The sequence below is a fragment of the Neomonachus schauinslandi genome, chromosome 1, assembly GCF_002201575.2.
Source record: "Neomonachus schauinslandi chromosome 1, ASM220157v2, whole genome shotgun sequence".
In the NCBI taxonomy this organism is placed as follows: domain Eukaryota; kingdom Metazoa; phylum Chordata; class Mammalia; order Carnivora; family Phocidae; genus Neomonachus; species Neomonachus schauinslandi.
Window position 1 is genome coordinate 193,853,287 of NC_058403.1, and position 21,618 is coordinate 193,874,904.

Genomic DNA, 21,618 nt, shown 5'->3' on the forward strand with positions numbered 1-21,618 from the left:
ACAGGGGGAGGGGTCCCAGGGTCATTTCCTGAGAGTCCAGAGCTCTTGAGCTCAGGGGGGCACCCCCCACAAATGCCCCTCTGCCACCTCCCCATCTTCCCCACAGAACGAGCTGGCTCCACCGCCCCATCTGTGTTCAGCAGCAACCGGACCGGCACTGAGACCGTCTTCGAGAAGCCCAAAGCCAGACCTGCCAAGAGCATCTTTGGCTAAGACGTGCGCCCCATTCCCCTTGCCGCTGCCAACTCCCAGACGCAGGAGCCTTTCCCAAAAACTCTTTTATGCCAGAATGCACCTTCTTACCTGCTGCCTGTGCAACAGCCACCCACCCCTCACAGCCCTGGCCCCTCGGCCCAGGGACTCTGCACCAGCACCCAGGGAACACCAATAAAGAGCATGCCCACGTGGCCCCAGCATTTGGAGGCTGTTAGTTAGTCACCGGCCATGGCCACTAAGTGTAGGGGAGGGGCAGGCGGGTTAGGGTGTGGGCCATGTTCCGTACCCTTCGTGGGCTTTTGGGAGGTCCCAGAGGGTAAGGCAGGTGCTATTATGGCTACTGCCACATCCTAGAAAGAGCCTTGGACGTGGAGACCTGGTGCTGAGCTCCTGTATGACTTCAAACCAGTCTCCCTTTCTGAGCCTCGATTTCCCCTCCTGTATGACAAGGGCCACAGGAACACTGCTCAGAGTGAAGCAGGTGGGGGCCCGAGGCTCACCCCTCTGCCTGCCTTCCACAGAAACCATCGAGATGCGTCCAAGGACTCCAAGGCTCTGCCAGACCAGGGACCTCCCAGCCCCTTCCCCCCTGCACCCCTGTTTGCACTACCTCCTTGCCAGCTCATACCCCTCAAAGACAGAGCCAGGTCGAGGCCCCTCTCTGGCCAGTGGTAGGCTACCTCCTGAGCTGTTGTCCCACGCACAGGGTGAGCCTCCCCCTTGCCACTCCCACAGCTCTGCCTGCATCATGGGAACTCCAGGCCCTTGGCTCACGAGGCCTCAGTGTCCCCTGTGTGCGTGGAGCCGTCAGATCTGGGCCTGCAGAGGCCCATCCCCCTGTGACGGCAAAACCACGGGCAGAGTCCCAGGCTGGACCAGCAGGGCCGGGCCTTGCGGCACCCGACTCAGGGCTGCTGTCTGCAGGGAAGCCGGCCGGCCCCCTGGGCAGGTGGGGCTGGCTGCTCGGAGCCTTTCCCACGTCCTCAGCCAGCCTGGCCTCCTTATATAGCTGCTTCTAGGCTGGGCCTGTGCTCTGTGCCCCGAGGAGCAGACCTCCGGTGGGACAGGGCCTGGGCCTGCCCTCTGTGCTCCTTGGGGAGGCTCTTTTCAGATTGCCGCAGGGGTGTGAAGCCCCATATGATCCCAACCTTATTCAGAGCCAAAGGGCAAGCAGTATAGACGTGCAGAGAGATGCTTCTGGCTGCAGGTGTGCTAAGGAAGGGGGACACTTACTCGCAGCCAGACACAGCACCCGGGTCTCTGCTGCCCTTTCCCCCGAGCTGGATGCTGCTGGCCTTGATGGAGGAGACCCCGGCGGCCAGTCACTGCCTCAGAATCTTGTGTGGGCCCCCAACGTGGCTGCTCCCCCCACCCCCACCAGTGTCACCAAGCCAGCCTTGACTCAGGGTTTGGCACCTGGCCACACTGCTGAACCTTACCCGTGGCCAGACCCAGGAGCTGGGACCGCCAGGGACACAAGCACCAGCTTCGTCCAGATCCCTCAATATTTATTCACTTCGTTGCTATTTGTTACAAAGACATTTCAAGTTTATTAAAGGATAATTGAGAAAAGTTACCGGTAATCCTAGCCCACGCCTTCCAGTGCCCTCCCTCCAGTCCGGCTCGGGACCGTGGCACCGCCCCGGTGTGCTGCCGCCTCCACATTCTCACGCTAGCCGTGACTCACGGGCTCCCTCGGCATGACTGACCCCGTGGGCCGCCGAGTGCACACACCACCTCACTGTTCCATGCCTTCCTCTCAATAAATGCCCTGGAGGGAGATCTCTGGGCCTCGAGGTGCGGGGCATCTTTATGGCTCTCGGTTGGTATTGCCAAAGTGCGGGTCTCATTCTGGGGGCCCTGCTGGGGTTGAACCAAGAGCCCTAGCTAGATTAATGGGGCCCGACAGCAGCCTGGGACCCAAACGCAGAGAAGAGGACTCCTGGGCCCAGTCTCTCTCACCCCAGAAACAAGGGGTCTCCGTCCTGCCCCTACCCCAGCAGATCTTGCCCCAGTCAGACACCCCAATGGCTGCTCAGTACCTTTCGGGTCCCCGTTGCCCCCACCCAGAAGCCACTCCCTAGCCCCCTTGGTCTGGGCCATCCCTGTTTCTCCCAGGCTGGGCTTAGGGAGAGCAGGCTGGTTCACTGTTGCATCTCCCAGACCTAGGGAGCCCGCTGGTGGAAGGGCTGGTGCGAGGGGTTGGTAGTGGCCTGGGATGATTCTGGACTTTTCAAAGGGAGAGCCAGACCCACTTCCCACCTGAGCCCGCTTCTCCTCACTACGTGTTCCTAGCCCCAGCCAAGGTCCACGGGACATTCACAGTTTGCTTAGCTGAGGCTACTGCAATTTTTGGCTTGGAGATCCCAACTTCCCAGAAGCCGCCCCCAGAGGGGCGGGGCCGCGAGCATGTTACTAATTCATTCCCCACCTCCTCCCAAGTTCAGAAGCGACCCGCCAGGCACTGGAGCCCAAATGAAGCCTTCGGCCCCCGGCCGCCCCTGGGGCCTCGTGCAGGTGCTGTTCTTGCTGCTGGCTGCCCTCCACACAGCGGCCGCCCAGAAGGTAACGGGCATCCGCGGGTGCCCGAGCGGGGGTGGCGTGAGCCGACGAACAAGGAGAGCCTGTGTGTGTGCAAGCACGTGCGGCCGGGCGAGCGTGGACCAGCGCGTGCGCGAAGCCGCCCGGCATTAGCCTGGGCGCTCTCTGGATGCTCTCCCATTTAACAGCAGGGAGACCCCGCTCCCGCTTTACGGGGAGGCGATGCGGCCCAGCGAGCCAACGCCGGGCGCCGGCAGGGGGTGGGTGGGCTGGGCGAGAATGGGCTCCAGGAGCCCGCCTCTCCCTCTCCCTGGCTGAGTGGCCGCGCAGGAGTTATTTATGCTCTCGGTGTCCGTTTCCTCATCTGTAAAACGGCAAAAAGAAAAGCTATTCAGAGCTTTGTCATGAAGATCAAACCTGTAAAGATCTAGAAAGAACTTCATCCAATGTCTGCCACCGAGCAGACACTCCACAAGCCACCCGGCCTCGGTGCTAAGCCGCGCGTGCGCCTGAACATGCCATGTGCAGAGAGCAGGTGTGCAAGGCTGCAGGCGTGCACACGTCCTTCCTGGGGAACCGCAGACCTGGAGGAGAAGAGCGTCTACCTGGGGAGGGTCCAGGGCCGCAGGGTCAAGGGGGGCAAAGAGGAAGGCTCCCAGTAATTAGAGACTGGGCCCCCCGTCTCCTCCACGTTTTCCCAGCTCCTGTAAGCACCTGGTGGGAGACAGGCAAGAGCTGTTTTCCCAGTTTCCATGGAGGCCGAGGGCACCAGAAATCGCAGAACTTGTTCACTACCCTTTCACTGGGCAGAGCTATGATCAAATGTGAAGCTGCCTGACCCCTCTAAGGCCCCCGGCCCGAGGAGAAAGTGACAGTCACCTCCCGGACACACTGAAGGGTGGGGGATGAAGCACGCAGCTCCCTCTGCTGTGAGACCAGCGTTCACATGTGAAATGCCTCGTGGGGTTTGGCCAGGGGCTTGGTGGTTCAGTGGTGTCGGGGACCAAGGGCAGGTCCCCCTCTTAAAGAGTGCTGTCTCAAGCTGGGGTGGCATTCAAACAGTCCCACCCCTCCCCCTTCACTGGTCCAGAATGGCATCAACATCTACAGCCTCAGCGTGGACTCCAAGGTCTCGTCCAGATTTGCCCACACCGTCGTCACCAGCAGGGTGGTCAACAGGGCCAGTGTTACGCAGGAGGCCACCTTCCAGGTGGAGCTGCCCAAGAGAGCCTTCATCACCAACTTCTCCATGTAGGTGCCTTCCTGCCCTCTTCCCCGTCGCCCTCCTGCAACCCAGCACCATGACACCATCTTCCCTGGCGACACCCTGTCGGGAAGAGCGACCCTCTTCCTGATGTGAGGTGAGCCAGGATGGATGCCTTAGGCGTGTGTGCTCTGCCTGCAGGCAATACAAGGGACCAGAGGCTTTGCCCATGAACTTCATGCATTGTCAGAGATGTTCCATCCCTCCATCCTCCACCCATCCAGCCCTCCTGCCAACCGTCCCTCCCTCCCTTCCTCCCTCCCTTCATCCTTACCTCCATCTCTCCATCCCTCCCTCCCTCTATCCATCCCTCCACCCACCCTTCCATTTATCCCTCCCGCCAGCCACCATCCACCAACCTGCCCAGTTGACAGATGGAGAACCACAGCATCTTGGTGTCTTTGCCTCTGAAGAGTGGAGTTGGGGCATTCTGAGGCCAGGCCCAGGCAGGAGGGAGTCACAAAAGGCAGAGTCCAGCTCAGAATACAGATGGCTTCCTAACTCCTGGGCTGCCCCACAGTGGAGCAATGCCTCGAGGAGGGCGATCTCTTTGTCGCAGGAAGTTCTAAGCCAGCTCGTCCCCTCCCTCCCACCTGGGACACAGCAGAGGGCCTTTCTGCTCTGGGCCCAAGGCCGCAGGGGAGGCCCCTGGGATTTCTGTGGACTCTGTGGCTCAGGGCTGCTCCTCACCTTGTCCTCTACTGTCCTCCCCCACCCTTCCCGACTCTTTTGCAATGTTTGCTAAATGCCTGAGAACCCTCCCCGTCTGCCCCTGGCCCCACGAGAGAGGTAGTGATTGAGGGCAGGCCAGAGAGACGCTGATCCCGGCAACTGAGGGAGGGTGATGGATGGGGCCCAGAGCAAGCGTCTCTCGGCCGGGGTCCCCCAACTACCCTGAGACCTCTGAAATAACTGCGGTGGGGCCTGGGTCCCTGCGGTCAGCTTCTTCCTCGCTCCCTGTGCCACCCCCGTCAGCAGCCCCCTGCTTCTCCTAATCCTGGAGCCAGGCCTGTGCTGCCCGACTTGCAGTCTGAGCGCTGCAGGGTACCCCCAGCCTCCGACGGGGGGCCAAGACCAGCAGGCAGCCAGCTTCCAGACGCATGGCATGTGCTGAGAGCCCAGGGCCTGCACCCCTCTCTGGGTCCAGATGGTGTTGCTGCAGGGGATGGGGAAGCGGGGGGCAGGGTGCCCTGCTCTCTGGCCTGGCGGGGAGTCCCAGCTGGGGCATCTGGGAGGAGGAGCCCTGTGGCCCGCTCAGCAGCAGCATCCCTCGCGCAGAGTTAAATTGTGATCAGGAAGGTCAGGAAGGTGGGGAGGTGGGACACTGGGTCTTAATGCCCTAGCTACACCCACCCTGCCCACCCCTGCCCACTGTCACCCTTTCAGCCCACCCAGGTGGACCAGGCGTAGGTTCGCTGACACGTCCCTGCTCACCTCACAAGGAGGGTCTGGAGCAGTTCTTCTCCTTCCAGAGGAAAAGCCCCAGCAGTTCCTTCTAGTCCCAAAGAATAGCCGTTAGGATTGTGTGCACAGCCCTGGGGGCCCCGTGCAGCAGTTGTCCCAAACCTACTTCCACAGAGGCCCGCCTCTGTGTGCCGGCGGGAAGAGGGGCCAGCTGCAGGGAGAGGGGTCAGAGCCTCTCAGACCCGCGTTTCCCACTGGCCTGGGAGCCCGGCACCCCGCTCCCCCTCTGGCTGCCCGCACAGCTGCATGCAAGCTGGGCAAAAGTGCGCCCCGGGAAGCTCCCGCTGGTGACCGACCAGTTCCGCTGGGGGCAGGCTGTGAGGTAGACCGGGCAAGCTGGAATGTGGGGCCAGGCTGCAAGGGTGGAGGCCAGGCTCTACCTCAGCCCTGCCTCCCCCGCAACCTGCCTCCCTGGGCTGTTCAGTAAATGTATGTTTACCAACACTGTGCGTGCTGCAGGGTAGACAGAAGCCTAGCATGGCTCGCAAAGGCCCGCCACCCTCATCCAGGGCCCTGCACAGAGTCTTGTATACGTTAAGTACATAATAAGTGAGTAGGCTGGGCGCCTGGGTGGCTCAGTCGGTTAAGCGTCTGCCTTCAGCTCAGGTCATGATCCCGGGGTCCTGGGATCGAGCCCCGCATCGGGCTCCCTGCTTAGCGAGGAGCCCGCTTCTCCCTCTGCCTGCCGTTCCCCCTGCTTGTGCTCTCGTTCTCTCTCTGACAATTGAATAAATAAAATCTTTAAAAAATAATAAGAAGAAAGAAAGAAAGAAATGGGTGGGCTCAGGCAAAGACAAGAGTCGGTCTGTTAAGAGGCACACCAGGTCCAGGGAGCCTCCCTGGAGGAGGTGGGATTGGAGTGAGCAGCTCCTATCAAGCCCTTCACAACGCCTGCCACCCTGCCCCAGGGTCATCGGAGGTGTGACCTACCCAGGGAACATCAAGGAGAAGGCTGCAGCCCAGGAACAGTACAGCGCGGCTGTGGCCAGGGGCGAGAGCGCTGGCCTCGTCAAGTGAGCCAAAGCGGGTGGTGGGAGGGACCCCGGCCGGGGGGGCCGGGGAGGCTGCCCCTGCCTTCAGCCCTGCAGACCCCCTCCGGCCTCCGGTGGCCATACCCTGCCTGGCCTGGAGAGGCAGACCTGCTGCTCTCCTCCCCCAGGGCCAGCGGAAGAAAGACGGAGCAGTTCCAGGTGTCGGTCAGTGTGGCTCCCGCTGCCAAGGTCACCTTCGAGCTGGTGTATGAGGAGCTGCTCAAGCGGTATCTGGGAGCATATGAGCTGCTGCTGAAAGTCCAGCCCCAGCAGCTGGTCAAGCACCTTCAGGTACCGGCATTGCCCGCTCCCCGGTCCGGGGGAGGGGGGTTTGCTCCAGGAAGACACCTGCTCCGCTGAGGGCAGCCCCTCCTTCCCCCTCTGCCTCCTGTGAGGCCCAGCCCCAACTCTGGCCGACCCAGTGACCCACTGCTTGCCTCCAGATGGACATTCACATCTTCGAGCCTCAGGGCATCAGCTTTCTGGAGACAGAGAGCACCTTCATGACCAACGAACTGGCAGACGCCCTCACTGTCTCGCAGAACAAGACCAAGGTGGGCCTGCCTCGGTCGGCGGGCAAGGGTCCCCAGGGGCCTGTTGTCAGGCCAGCCGTATGAGTCTGTCCAGAGAGCGGGACAAATGGGCAGACTCTCTGAGCTGGAGGGACTTCGGAGGTCTGTGTCCATGCTGCCACTTGGCCAAGGTGGAGGAGGGCCTAGAGAAGGCTGCTGGGTGCTGGTGTGGAGCCTGAGATGGGGAGAAGGCCATGGGGAGGAGGCCGAGTGAGGGACCCATGGCGGGGAGGGGTCACCAGCAGGATCCTGTGCAAACTGAGCCCAGCCTCTGCTCACATAGCTCCCACTCCCCTGTATGGAGGCAGTCTCTCCAACAGCTTGGCCTCAGAGAACGTTCCATGGACTGTGGCCCAAGGCCGCATCCTGGAATTCTTGCTTCAGAGGGGGTGGGGGTGACCATGGGGCTCCTCCCAACTCCAGCCCATCCTTCCCCAGGCTCACATCCAATTCAAGCCCACGCTCTCCCAGCAAATGTCACCAGGGCAGCAGGACACAGTCCTGGATGGCAACTTCATCGTCCGCTACGATGTGCACCGGACCCTCTCCGGGGGCTCCATTCAGGTGTGTGGGCTCTAAGGCAAGAGTAGGGCAACCAGAAAAGGGCCTGAGCTTGTATGTTCTAGAATGAAATGCAAAATAACTGCCCCTACTTATCAGGGTGAACCAGTGGCAGCACAGGCCAAAAACAAGTAATTTTGTTATGTTGTCCCTGAAACAATTTTCTCTTGGAGGCACAGAAGTTTCACCTCTGCTAAAGAGATGCCCTGTAGGATTTCCCTTATTGCCTTGGCTGCCAGGAGGCTCACAGTTCAGTTTTATGCTCAGTGGCAGTAGCTTCTTTCACACAAGTTTCTGGCATCATTGTGCTTTCCCTTTTCACCTTTGATGGACCTTGTTTTTAAAGTCTTTAGTCTTTTAATGGATTTTAGGCTTAGAATGTCTAAACTTTTTGTGATAAGTTGCCTCAAATACTAAAACAAATAGGAGATAAAGTGGGGGTAGAGTTCTAGTGGACCATGTGTGAGCAGGGAAGGCAAGAGAGGGGCTGGACTGAGCCGTGGAAGATGGTGAAGATTTGGGAGGTCAGCAGTGGGACAGAGACAGAGGGGGCTGTGTGAAGAGAGGAACCCAAGGATTAGGGTGAGAAGACTGGTCGGGGGCAGGGCAGGGCTGCAGCTCTTATTACCTGGGTTTGTTTCACTCTGATCACAGATCGAGAGTGGCTACTTTGTGCACTACTTTGCCCCCGAAGGCCTGCCCACCATACCCAAGAATGTGATCTTTGTCATTGACAAAAGCGGCTCCATGAGAGGCAGGAAGATAGAGCAGGTGGGTCCCTCTGGCTAAGGGCACAGCCCTGGAAACTCACACATGCCTCATGCCATTGGGTCTGGTCCAGGAGGCATTCTCCCTCCTCCATCTTCCTGGGGTAGGGGGCACCCAGGGGTTGAGATTGGCCAGAGTGTGGGCATTGCCTGCCCCAAGAGCATTGACCGTGGGAGCCCTCGGATGCCAGCCCAAGTACACATGAGCCCCAGGGAGGCCCACTCAGACACCCTCCTGAGTCTCCCACCCTCCTGCCCAGACCCAGGAAGCCTTAATCAAGATCCTGGATGACCTCAGCCCCAATGACCAGTTCAATCTTATCAGCTTCAGCGGTGAGGCGGCCCAGTGGAAGCCCTTGCTGGTGCCGGCCTCAGCCGAGAATGTGAACCAGGCCAGGAGCTATGCTGCCAGCATCCAGACCCAAGGAGGTGAGCGCTTCTGGGGCCCTGCAGCGTGGCGGCTTCTGGTGCAGCGAGCCCAGCCTGGGCAGCCGGGCTGGAAGCTACCACCCTGAGAGTACGTGCCCCCCAGGGACCAACATCAACGACGCGATGCTGCTGGCCGTGCAGCTGCTGGACAGCGCCAACCAGAAGGAGCTGCTGCCGGAGGGGAGCGTCTCCCTCATCATCCTGCTCACCGACGGCGACCCCACCATGGGTGAGGGCACCGCCAGCCACTCCGGGACACGCTGCCCCGTGGGGGGGGCGGTCAGCTGGGGTTCTCCCTGGCTTCCCGTGGGACCCGAGGCTGGGGTGGGGGGCGTATCTGAGGCCCCTCTGGCTCTGAGATTCCAGAAGTATCTTTGAACAAATCACTGTTTCTTCACTCCCCCTTCCCACACCGCTGGGTCCAGGGGAGACCAACCCTGCAAGGATCCAGAAGAACGTGAAGGAAGCTATAGATGGCCAGTACAGCCTCTTCTGCCTGGGCTTTGGCTTCGACGTCAGCCTTGCCTTCCTAGAGAAGCTGGCGCTAGATAACGGCGGCCTGACTCGGCGCATCTATGAGGACTCGGACTCCACCCTGCAGCTGCAGGTGCCAGAGGGCCCCGGGGGGGCCGCCTGGGTGAGGCGGGCGGAGCCCGGCCCCGCACTCGTGACACCCCCCACCTTGCAGGACTTCTACCAGGAAGTGGCCAACCCACTGCTGACAGCGGTGACCTTTGAGTACCCCAGCAACGCGGTGGAGGAGGTCTCACGGGACAACTTCCGGCTGCTCTTCAAAGGCTCCGAGATCGTCGTGGCCGGGAAGCTCCGGGACCAGAGCCCCGATGTACTCTCAGCCAAAGTCAGGGGGCAGCTGGTGAGTGTGGCCAGCCCCTCTGCAGGGGAGGGGCAGCTGGGGCAGGCAGTCAGAGGGGCCGGGTTCAAACGCCAGCCCGGCAGGGCTCCAGCGACTGACCTTGCACAAGTCACACGGTGCCCTCTGCCACTTAGAGATGACACTTAGCAGTCCGTCGGTGCTGCTGCTGGTCCTGAGAGCACCAGGTGCTTGGCATGCCCTCCTGGCCTCACACCGGCCCTTGGAGGCTGCGGTCGGCCAGGGGAGACTGCTCCCATTTCGCAAATGAGCAGGCTGAGGTCCAGGCAGAGCAGGCAACTTGCCTCGGGCCCCAAAGCAGCCAGGTCAAGAGCCCGGCTCCCCTCGTGGTGCCCATCTCTGCCTCTGTGCCTCGAGAGGCCCTCTCATTCCACGGAGAGAAACAGCACCTGCTCTGCTCTAGGTCCTTCTCTAGCCCTGGGGATACTGTCCTCTCGGGAGAGACAGTGCGGGTAAATCCTCACACAACCAGGGAGCTGCAGGCTGGGTTTAAACCTGGGTTCAAACCCACTCTGCCACCATGCAGAGGTGAGGCCTGAGGCAGATCACGTAACCTTCCTGTGCCTCAGTTTCCTCCTGTGTAAAAATCAGAATAGGTCACCCTACCCATCTTATAAGGCTGCTGTGGGGATTAATGTCTGGCCCCAGTATAACCACTCCATTCACGTTAGCTGCTAATAGTAACCTGAAGGCCAGGGGTTCCCAAACTGCAGAACTCGGGGTGGCTCCAGGTAGTTCACAAACATGTCCTTGTTTCAGTAGTTGTGTATTTATTTTAATGCGTCTCCCGGAAAATAGAACTTGAACACCAGACCTAAGACTTTCGCAGATATGATTGCTTGGGACAAGGCTAAATAAATAGTATTCATCTATTTAAAGTTCCTTTAAGGAAAACCATCAAACAAATCGCTGTGTGTGTGGACAGGGCAAAATTCACGCAGGTGGCCTGCATGGGGCAGTTTTGGGAAACCCATGCAGGCGAGAGACAGAGGAGTGGTTCCAGCAAGGGGTAGTGGGATCTGATCCACGATAAGGTCTTCGGCTGCTGTGTGGAGCAGGGGTGAGAGAGGGCAGGGTTCCTCTGTCCCCAGACCCCACTTCCCAGACTGCGGGCAAGGCAGCCTGAGACCAGAAGGCCCCGCCCTGGGGAAGGAAGCAGCAGTCTACCCAGAGCTTGGCATCCGCCTTACTGCCACCATCCTGCCGCGCCCAGCCCCAGCAGAGGGCACCAGCTTGGGCAGGGGACTGCTGGTTGGGGCGGACGGGGCCCCAAGCCCTATCAGGGCCATGCCACCTGAGTTCTCTTCTCAACTCTGCCACTGACTTCAGGAGAAGGCTCTTCCCTCTTTGTCCCCAGAGTCTCCATATTTGGGGTGAGTGTGGAATGTCCCTGGGGCCCCTTTCTGCCCCCACACTGCACTTGCCCTTCCTTCCTCTTGCTGTTTCTACCCTGGCCGGGTGTTCGGATCCCATTCTCATTTCCCTTTCTCTGGAAGGGTCGGTCTGACCTGAGTTCCGGCTCTGTGCCTGCCATGCTGGCCTTGGAGGGGCCCTCACTGCCCCTGCCCGGGCTGGGCCCCTCTTTCCAGCGCATGCAGAACATCACCTTCCAAACGGAGTCCAGTGTGGCGGAGCAGGAGAACGAGTTCCAGAACCCCAAGTACATCTTCCACAGCTTCATGGAGAGACTCTGGGCATACTTGACCATCCAGCAACTGCTGGAGCAAATGTGGGTGGCCCACACCCTCGAGTGCCTGCTGGGATAGCCACACACAGCCCAAGCACCTTCCCAAGCTTTCCCCGGTGCGGGGGGCAGGTGCAGCTGGCCCGGGGTATCTCCCGGGCATAGAGAGAGGGGCTGGTGGCATCGTGGGTGAGCTCCAGACTCTCCCAGTGGGAACCTCCCAGAAGGGTCTGGAAGGGAGGGAGAATCTGACTAAGCATCTGGGGAGGACCTGCTGAGCCTCTGATATCCCCCACCTGCAGGATTTCGGCATCCGATGCTGAGAAACAGGCCCTCGAGACCCGAGCTCTGAGCTTGTCGCTCCACTATAGCTTTGTCACTCCCCTCACGTCCATGGTGGTCACCAAACCTGAAGGCAAAGAATGGTCTGAAGTTGCTGAGAAGCCTGTGGAAACCAGTAGGTGTGAGAGTAGGACCCCAGCCTCCTTGGCAGCACAGTTTTGACCTAGCGTCCTCCAGAGCCTTTCCCGTGTCCCCACCAAGTCCCCGACCCGGCCATCCCTAATTTCCCAGGATCCCCCAGACACTCATCCCATCCCATTGATGAGGAAGCTGAGGCCAGGTCTCCTGACCCCAGAGTTCACCGCACCTATTCAGTGCTGGGGTTGGGAAGCAAGTTTAAACAGAAGCACTTTGAACTTGTCGAAACCACTCTAACAGTGTATTTCCTTTTCTCTCTTTTTGTTTTATCCAGAAAACAAACACAAGAACTTGTACTTAGGTAAGGGCTTAATTCCTTCAAAGGCTGGGTCGGGGGACACTTGGCTGACACAGGGCCTAAGGCCCCAGCCCCACGAGGTTGCTGCTACTCAGACCCTGTCCTGGGCACTTAGGGACACAATCCCTGGTCAGCTGGGGACCCCAAAGAAGTATATCCCAGAAGCAAACCCAGGTCCCTCTGATTTCCAGGTGGTCCACTCTCTAGATTTCGTACCGCTGGAGGCAGAAGGTCCAGAATAACAGGTGGCAAAGGAGGGAAGGGGAGGGGTGGGGGAGAGTGACAGGACCTTAACCCCAGACACAGACTAGGCTCTGCCCTGGTTGTTGCGGGAGTGACTTGCCCGGCTCACCTGGCTGGTTGGCAGGGCTAGGACTCAGGTCCAGTTATATCTGATTAGGAGGCATCTATACAGACTCTGTCCTCACTGAAAGAGGAGGCTGTAGAGGACAAGGTAGTCTGAGTCAGGGGCGGGGGCGGGGGCTTGTATTCCAGGGACAGCGGGTGAAGGGCTCGAGAAGTGTCCATTGCTCCCACGCTGAACTTCTCCTGGCCATGGAGGGACAGGCTCCCAGAGTGATGAGTGTAGGGAGGGGAGCCATCTGCCCTCTCCACATCCCTCTCCTGACCTGGGCCCCAGGGCCCCGGCCATGGGGAGCCATGACACTGCTTGAGAGAAGGCTGCGTGTGTCAACTTTTCCAAAGCTGGACCTTCCGGGAAGTCACCTAGTGACCTAGGGAGAGCCAGACCGCAGGGACCTCTTAGTCCTCCTCATCCTTACCCACTTATGGCTGGAAAATCACTGCTACCGGACATGTTGTTAGGTAAGCCACTTTCTGACCCTCTGAGGGTCTAATTTTCTCAAGATGATCATTAAACATGGCCCTGGAGTTAGCGAGGTAAAGCACAAAGCACAGGGCTGGGCGCAAACCAGGGCGAGTTGCGGTGGGGCATGACATGACATAATGTGTACTTTATTTTCACTGAATTGGATTGATTACACTCTGGAGGCTGGCTCAGGATGGAACCTTCTAGAAAGGGATGTCTTCCTCCATTTCCAAAGCCAGCAGTGGACCCTTGAGCTGTTCCTGATCTCCAGGTCTGGACTCAGAAACAGCGCAGAGCCAGGCTAGACCCTGTGTCTTCTCCATTTTCCCTAATGGCACGCTCTCCTGTTTGAAAATCCCATTACAAAGGCTCTCCTAAGTTGGGTGTAGGTGTGGCCGGGGTTGCGGGGCTGGGTGGAGGGCGGGTGGCACCGATGACAGCTGGAGGGCGTGCTGATTGCTCTCAGTCCTGACTGCCCTCTTCCTTTCTGTTTCTGGCCCTGCACCAATACCTGCTTCGGCTCCATAAGCCCCCTCCATTCTTGACGAAGTGTTCCTCGGCGTGGATTTAAGAGCCGAAGATGCCCCCCAGGCCAGAGTCCCTGCAGTAGCTTCTGACCCTGTAACGAGGAGAATCTGGGAGAGGAAAGCCTCGGGGAGCTCTACAGACTTGTCACGTGGGTTTCCCAGTGTTGAGGTCGAGAGGGAGCCCTAACCACACATCCATGTCTCTGTCTCTCAGCTCCCCCCATCCCGCTCCTTGGGAAGGGGCTCCTAAACCCAGACTTTTTCTTCTTTCAGAATCAGCCAAGACAGCCTCACCCCCAGGTCAGTTGCCAGCCTCCCTCAGGCCTGGTCCCCTCCTTGTCCTTGTCTCCCAGCCTGCTCTACCTACCCTAGGAACCACAGCTGCTGTCCCAGCCGCCATCCAGGCGCCTGCCGTCATCCTGATGCTGCCCAGACAGAGCGTGGACCGCCTCTGTGTGGACATCAAGCACTCTCAGGGGCCGATGAACCTGCTCTCAGACCCTGACCAAGGTGAGAGGTGCACATCCAGTCATCCACCCAGAGAGACCCAGACACCGCTGACTCCCGACTTACTACCCCAGAGACAATGACGGGACACCTGCCCATGGAGACACACCTTGCCCCATGCAGGCCCGTCCCAGATCATGGCATGGCCACATCCCTGAGCACCACGTACACAGGTCAGGGTGGCCTGGGCACTCCAGGGTGACCAGATGTGGACTTGCCCCAGGCACTGCCATACTTCGGCGGTGGGGAGACAGACTTGGGCACAGATAAGCTCAGTGGCCTATAGTCAGTGCCCAGAGTGACATGGAAGCAAACCCAGAGGAGGAGACAAGAGCTGTCCGGGGAGCAGGGGTGCTGCACAGGGTCATATAGGAGTGACTGGGCCTTGGCAGACCAGGAGGGGTCCACTGGGCAGAGGAAGGGGCAGGCAGAAGCAGAGTGCTGGAAGGTGCTGGTGGGACTGTGGAGGGTGTGGAGGTGGTGAATGGTGGGAGGAGGTAGGTGTGTGCTGGCCAGGCCTGCACCCCCAGCCTCCAGAACGGTCTTACTGGTTGAACTGAGTGTCGGGTCAGATGCAAGGAGGCACAGCACTCAGGGACGCTCACGCTCGTCTGCAGAGCCGGCCAGAGTCAATGAGAATGCACGGCTCCCTGGTTCCTCCCAGGTCCACGCAGTCTGCCACTCATCCCACCAGGCCTGTGGTCTGTTTGCTCACAGAGGAGGGGGGGCACCACCCCTCTTCCATCTTGCCCTTGGCCATGGCACCTCATCGGGCCAGGCACACCACACGGGCTTTATGAACGTTTGTCGATTTCTGACACGACTCCCTCCTCATGGGGCTCGTCTGAAGGTGGCCATCACTGAGGATTCGGGGGTCCTTCCACAGCCATCTGAAACCAGGGGATGAGGGGAGAGACCGTGGGAAACAGCCCCCAGTGTGAGGGAGTGTTTGGGAAAGGGAGCGGGGAGGTCAGCTGGTGAGAAGGGGTCTGGGTGGACGTCCCGCTCAGGCCAGCGCCCAGCTGGGGCCACGGTCTTGACCTCTCTGCCCCTGACCCTCTCAGGGGTTGAGGTGACCGCCCAGTACGAGACAGAGAAGGCCCGGTTCTCGTGGATCGAGGTGACCTTCAAGAACCCCCAGCTGCAGGTCCGTGCCATCCCTGAGCACGTGGTAGTGACCCGGAACCGAAGAAACTCTGCCTACAAGTGGAAGGAGACGCTGTTCTCGGTGATACCCGGGTATGCCCCTGCCTGGGTCCCGTTGGGTCCCCTCCCTAGTCTGGGTACCTCTCTGGCCCCATCAGTTAGCTGGGGACAGTGCTGACAGGTGACCTGAGCCCACGGGCCTGAGGACGGGGTGGCTGGGCATGAGTCTTCTGCAGTGGGCTGCGCCCGCAGGAGGAGCAGAGACACAGAGAGCCCTGCACCACCACCCCCTGCTCTGGAGGGCACCGAGCAGTTAGGCTGGAGCTGGCTGCCCTCATACCTAACCCGGGTCACTGCCCCAAGTGGGGCATGGTGTGGTTTGGAACTAGCTCTGCTGCTAATCCTGTGTGACCCTGGGCAGGCTGCTCACCCTCTCTGAGCCTGTTTCCTCACTCATCACCAGAGATAATTCCCCGGCCCTGAGTCTCAGAGGGCGGGGCAGAAGATCCAGTAAGAGGATGTGGTCCAGGAGCACTTTGCCCATTAGACCATGCTGTGCCCACGGGGTGCCGTGGGGGGCAGCGCGGTCAGTGTGGCCAGGTAATGACAGCAATGAGCTGGAGAGCACTGGTTCCTGGGGCAGGTTAGGAATGTCATCCTTAGCATGCTCCCGGAGCTCTGATGGGAGTCGACAAGTCCACCCGGCATCAAACACTGTGCAGCTGGTGGGTAATGCAAGTGGACGGCATCCTCTTCTGGGTGAGGCTGCCCCACCACAGAGCCTTCCAGAGGCAGCTCTCCAGCTCTGGAGGTCACGGGGGCCTGGGAATGGGGCCGAGGACCCTGACCCTCTTTGAGCCGTGCCCTGCAACCCCCTGCCTGTACCGGGTACAGAGAGCCTTGCCCTCTGCCCTCTCCCTGCCCCACAGCAGAGACTGGGTTCCACTTGACAAATGAGCGCATGCCTAGACAATCCAAGGGCTTCACCTGAAAACCGCCCGATTTCATAAGAGAGCTTGAAGTTTCCGATTATCTGATAAATGCACAGAGAATGACAGGATTTCTATGCCTCAGACTTGCACGCTAGAGGGTGGAATAAAGAATTCCTATCGCCTGCAGTAAGAAAAAGTCCAAATACTTTCATGAGCTACGGCAGATACACATAAGGGAAAACAGACTATGTCTTGTATGATGACTGGAAGACAGCGTTAGTTTAGGGCAATTCCATTTAAATAACCTCAGAGTAACAGCAGGGTTCTATTCAACATGCTTAAAAGAGCCTCACATTCCTAAGAAAACAAAAAAGGTAAGAACTTCAAAGGTTATCTTAAGTAAAAAAAAAGGACAGGATAGAAGGGAAAGGGACTTGCTCTTCTAGACCTAAATAACACTAATCCTCAGAAGGAAGCGGCACTGGCCGTAACAACAAAAGGGACAGAGGAAATGTACCAAGACCGGCCGAAATTGTATCCAACTAGTATTCACGAGAAGCCAAATCTAAGAGAACCAGGGAGTGAAAGGGGCCATTGTTTTATTTGATAAAGAAAGCAGCGGCTGTATCTAAGTTACCGTCGGTCCCAGTTTACCACGAGGAGACAGAAGCCCAGAAGGACTGAAGGGACTCAGCACCCGAGGCCACAGTAGGAATTCCCGGGGACAAGAGGGCAGCCCCGCCCGCTCCCAGCCCGACTGCTCGGGACCCTGGCTCTCCCCGCAGCGTCAAGCTGACCATGGACAAGGCGGGGCTCCTGCTGTTCAGCAGCCCGGACAGAGTGACCATCGGCCTGCTACCCTGGGACGGCCCCGGGGAGGGGCTCCGGCTCCTTCTGCGGGACACCCACCGCTTCTCCAGCCGCGTTGGCGGGACCCTCGGTAGGCGTCCTCACAAGCCACCGCTGCAGTGAACAGGCAGTGGCCTTTCCCTCTGTGTGTCTCCCAGCCTCCCTCTCTGTCTTTATGCCTGGCTGACCCACCCTTTGTGTCGCAGGCCAGTTTTACCAGGACGTGCTCTGGGGGCCTCCGGCAGCGGCAGATGACAGCAAGCGAATGCTGAGGGTTCAGGGCCTTGAGTACTCTGCCACCAGGTGACTCTGTGCAAGCAGGCCACTGAGCCCGGCCAAGGGCAGGGGCTGGGAGGCTGGGAGCTGGGCCCCTACCCCTCTGTCCTTGCCCGGCAAATAGAGACGGTCAGGGCAAAGGCTGATGCTTTAGATATGTGTGACCCAGGTCTTAGCGACCCCACAAAGGACAGTCAGCTCAGACCCACAGAAACCACCCCAGCCCAGAGATCACAAGGAGGAAACTCCTCCTGAAGTCTCAGAGCCCCGGACCCTGAGGACCACACACAGCTGGGTCCACTTGGGTGACGGGGCCTTGTCAGCCTGTGCTGGAGGAAGTTCTCAGGGCCCCGAGACTCTCTACCCTCACCATTCCTAACCCCAGCCGTCTCCGTCTCTTCCCACCACACCTGAGATTTGCGGACCACCTATTTTTCTGTCTGTCCGTCTTTCTATCCCAGGTTGCTCAAGCTGGATTACCAAGAGGGGTCTCCAGGAACAGAGATTTCCTGCTGGTCCGTGGAGCTGTAGTTATGAGGGAGGGGTGAAGCCCCCCCCCCCCGCCATACTGCACAAAGGTGTGTGGAGGACTGCCACCGTGTGACCGGAGGGCTGCCCGTGGGGCCTGGGCTGCGATGGGGAGGATATTTTGACTCATTACAATAAAAACAGGTGCTGTAAGCCCAGGCAATGGGCATCTCTGCTTGCATCTGGCTAAATCCCACATTAGAATTAGAATCTTAGAATCTTCTTTTCTTTTTTTTAAATTCTATTTATTTATTTGACAGAGAGAGACACAGCGAGAGAGGGAACACAAGCAGGGGGAGTGGGAGAGGGAGAAGCAGGCTTCCCACGGAGCAGGGAGCCCGATGCGGGGCTCAATCCCAGGACCCTGGGATCATGACCTGAGCCGAAGGCAGACGCTTAATGACTGAGCCACCCAGGCGCCCCAGAATCTTAGAATCTTCTACCGTGAGCCCTTCAAAGGCCTGTGGCCAGTAAGCCCCATGGCGAAATTTCAGTCCAGTCTCTTCATTTTATAAGCAGAGAAACTACGATTTGGAGAGATTAAATCACCTATTTAAAATGTTGCTCCACACTGGGTGTTATACCCAACTAATGAATCATTGAACACGACATCAAAAACTAACGGGTACCATATGTTGGCTAGTTGAATTTAAATAAGTATAAATAAGAGAAAAAAAATAATAAAATAAAATAAAATAAAACATTGCTCTAGCTTGCAGCTGGGGGTCTAGGACAGGAGAATATACTCTGGGAGCAAAGGTTTAGTCTGCTTTATGGTCACTCAGTCCGTGGAAACCAGTTTCAACTAAAAAAAAGACCCATGAACTGGGTAGAAGTTCTTGTTAGAAACAAATGTCCCCGGGTGGGCACAAAGTGGGCAGAAGTTCTTTACAGGCCAACTCCCCAAGGTCCTCAGCAAGCTCTGGGACCCCTTGGTGATGGGGTTTACATGACACAGTCTGATTTCCATACCTGTGCTCAGGGTCAGGCCTGTCTGCTCACTGCCTTGTTGAGAGGCTAGTCCAGGCAGAGAGGATACAGAGGTGAGGCTCCGGCCCCAGGAAGGGAGCCAGGGTCTGTCCCCAGGAGCCTCCAGTCCCATGGGGGTGCTCCCAGATCCTGGGCTGCCAGGGCTGTGCTCTGCCATCCATACTCCAGGGTTAAGCACCCCAGAGAGGGCACCCAATCCCTGCGTAGGCAAAGCATACCTAAGAAACCATTTACAATTACTCTACCTACTTCTTTAAAAATGACACATGTCTTTGGCTTACAAATAAAGAGCATCAAGAGAACAAAACAAAAACCAGGAGGATGAGATCAAAGAGAAGAGGCAAGCAGGGGAGAGAGCTGGATCAGAGGCGCCAGGGCCGGGCAGGGAACCATGGCACCGAGGGTGTGCTCCGGGCATCCTGGCGGCCAGGGTAAAGCAGGAAATGAGCTCGTCGGCTTGCTGGGAGGGAGCAAACTAGATCACCAGGGAAACATTCTTTTCTCGGCTCTAGGGCTTTACAGAATGTTTGCAGAGTGACTCTTTCTAGAAGGGTCAGAGAAGAAGCCAGTGGGAGGGGTCTCCAGCAGCAGGGGACACTCCGTCGCCCTGATGCCTCCCCATCCAGCGTGGTCGGAGGGCGGGGGTCACGGGCTGAGTCGCCTTGTGGGGGCCGCTCAGAAGGGCTCAGACCAGAGCTCCTTGAGACAAGGGAGCAGCCTCAGGGGCTCTGCCGGGCTTGCTGGGGGGCTAGTGCTACCATCCGGGGACAAGATGCCTGCCCACCCCAAACCCCCCCCGGGACCCCATCGCCTGGGCTGGGCTGTGGAACTGGCACCCCAGCAGGGGGGTCATGGGTGACTTTCTGGCCCAGAGCACTTACAGAGCAGGTGTTCTCTGAGAACAGTTGAAAGGAGCTCCGTGCCCTTCACTGTTTTGTTCCCTGAGTGCTTTCCAGCTACTCACTTAGGCCAGGCCCTGGGCCGGGTGCCGCAGGTACATTGGGTACCACGGGAGACACGGTGCCTACTGCGACAGCTGCCACCCAGAGAACAAAGAGCCCAGGGGGAGACATTTTGTCCAACCTGGGGAATATCAGGGAAGGCTTCCTGGAAGTGGCATGGTTGGGGTTGCATTTTGAAGAATAAAGAGAAGTTAGCCCAGTGGAAATGGAGGGCAAGGACACCAGGCCAGAACGCTGCGCATTGAATTCAGGGGAAGTGGAGGAAAGCGGTGCCACAGGGTGAGGCGGAAGTGGACGCTGGAGAGGTGGAAAAGCCGGACAAGGCCAGCCTCGGCTGTGTGCACCTTGCCAGGGAGTGTGGCTTCTCTCTGGAAAGCTGGGGGAGGCATCAGAGGCCATAAGCAGGGGCAGACACAGCCAGGATGACGTGGGACTGGGGAGAGGACACAGTCCACCAGGTTTTTGCCTGCATGGAGGGTCTCCCTGACTGTGTATTGGGGGGAAGGGGCAGAATCTTGCCCGGGGACCTCCTCCTGCCTTTCTCCCAACTCACTGGGCTTGGGGGCTACCTGGGGGGACAGGACAAAGACAGGCGCCTCAGGAGGATCAGAAACCATAATGCTGATGATGTCTTCACACCCTCTGGCAAGATCTTTCTCCCCATTTTACAGATGTGAAAACTGACTGGTTTAAAGTTCCGTGGTTCCTCAGTCAACCCGGGACCGAATGGGTGGCAGGGCCTTATGTATTCTCCTGGACCGGCCTCCCTGGGGCCCTCCTCCAGGCCCCCAGGTCCTGGGAAACCCTGTTCTGGCTCAGGCAGACGGGCCCCTGGACTGGGAGGTAGGGGAATTTCCTGGTGACCCATCGCCAGATGCCACCCTCCACTGCCATTCTCAGTCTAACCCCAACCTCTTCCAGGAGGTTGTGGCCCTGCTCTGCCAGCCAAGCTGCCCACAGCTTCCTTCAGCGGGTACCCTCTGCACAGCGCACCCAGAGCCCCGCAGGCAGAGGCAACAGCAGAGCCAAAGGATCTGGGGTGGGAGGGGTTAGGTTTGCAGAACTGGGAGCAGTCCGTGTGTCTGGAACCCTGAAAGTGAGGGGAAACACCTGGTGTGTGGGGTTGGTGAAGCGAGAGAGGCCATAGGTAGGATTTTGGCTTTGTTCCAAGATCAGTGGGTGGGTGGTGTTATTTAGAGGGTTTTAGGCAGGGACTGACGGTCAGTTCTGCTCTACAGAATCCCTCTGTGGAAGCAGGGAGACCCAGGAAGGGGTGTTGCAGTTGTCCTGATGGGAGAGGGTTGTCCAGGCTGAGAGCCCTCAGAGCCCCTCCTCCGGGAATCTCTGTCTGACCCCCAACCCCACGCAGGACTTATTGTGGGGGTGGAGCTGGTGGTCACCATGAGTTGTGATTGAAGGATCAAAAGGATTCCTAGCCTAGCTGCTAGCAAACTTGGGGCACCCATGCAAAGAGGAACTGGGTTACTAAGCCGTGTGCCCCCAGATTCTGGCCCAGAATCAGAATGTTCGGTTTATCTGCTGGCTGGCTGGCTGGCTGGCTGGCTGGCTAGTGGATGGGGGCTGGCTAGTGGGTGGTGGGGGGTGGCTGGCTAGGGGATGGGTGAGGGGGGTGGCTGGCCAGCTAATGGGAAGATAGAGGGATGAATGACATCCATAATGAGCTGCAGGCTAGGTCTGCTCCAGCGCACTCTCTGCTTCTGCATCCTAGAAAGATCTTCAGGCCTGTGGGCCTGATAGAAGCACTGAGCCACGACCCCTGACTTTTCTTACGACCCTCCTGGACTCTGGAATGCATTCGACCCTTCTCGACTTCTCAGAACCCCTTCGCACCAGGGTCAATTCTTGGCTTTTT

At 58.6% G+C, this 21,618-nt stretch overlaps 2 protein-coding genes across 2 annotated transcripts in view; both read left to right on the forward strand.

Annotated features, from left to right (window-relative positions):
* Positions 1-281, forward strand: part of MUSTN1 (musculoskeletal, embryonic nuclear protein 1) — a 4,362-nt gene extending 4,081 nt beyond the window's left edge. The window contains exon 3 of the mRNA XM_044912801.1: positions 107-281. Within this exon, the coding sequence (XP_044768736.1) occupies positions 107-213 (107 nt within the window). The 3' untranslated portion in view covers positions 214-281. The remainder of the gene's footprint in view (positions 1-106) is intronic.
* A 2,397-nt stretch (positions 282-2,678) lies between these two features.
* On the forward strand, positions 2,679-18,034 carry ITIH4 (inter-alpha-trypsin inhibitor heavy chain 4). Its single transcript, XM_021695244.1, has 22 exons — positions 2,679-2,781; positions 3,848-4,008; positions 6,394-6,498; positions 6,645-6,807; positions 6,960-7,070; positions 7,527-7,652; positions 8,304-8,420; positions 8,677-8,845; positions 8,949-9,074; positions 9,271-9,452; positions 9,534-9,719; positions 11,327-11,466; positions 11,724-11,878; positions 12,176-12,202; positions 12,391-12,444; positions 12,905-13,024; positions 13,558-13,704; positions 13,829-14,065; positions 15,127-15,301; positions 16,926-17,080; positions 17,196-17,292; positions 17,727-18,034. Exons 1-22 carry the CDS (start codon positions 2,692-2,694, stop codon positions 17,794-17,796), a joined length of 2,913 nt encoding a protein of 970 aa, XP_021550919.1. The 5' UTR covers positions 2,679-2,691; the 3' UTR covers positions 17,797-18,034.
* The last annotated feature ends 3,584 nt before the right edge of the window (positions 18,035-21,618 follow it).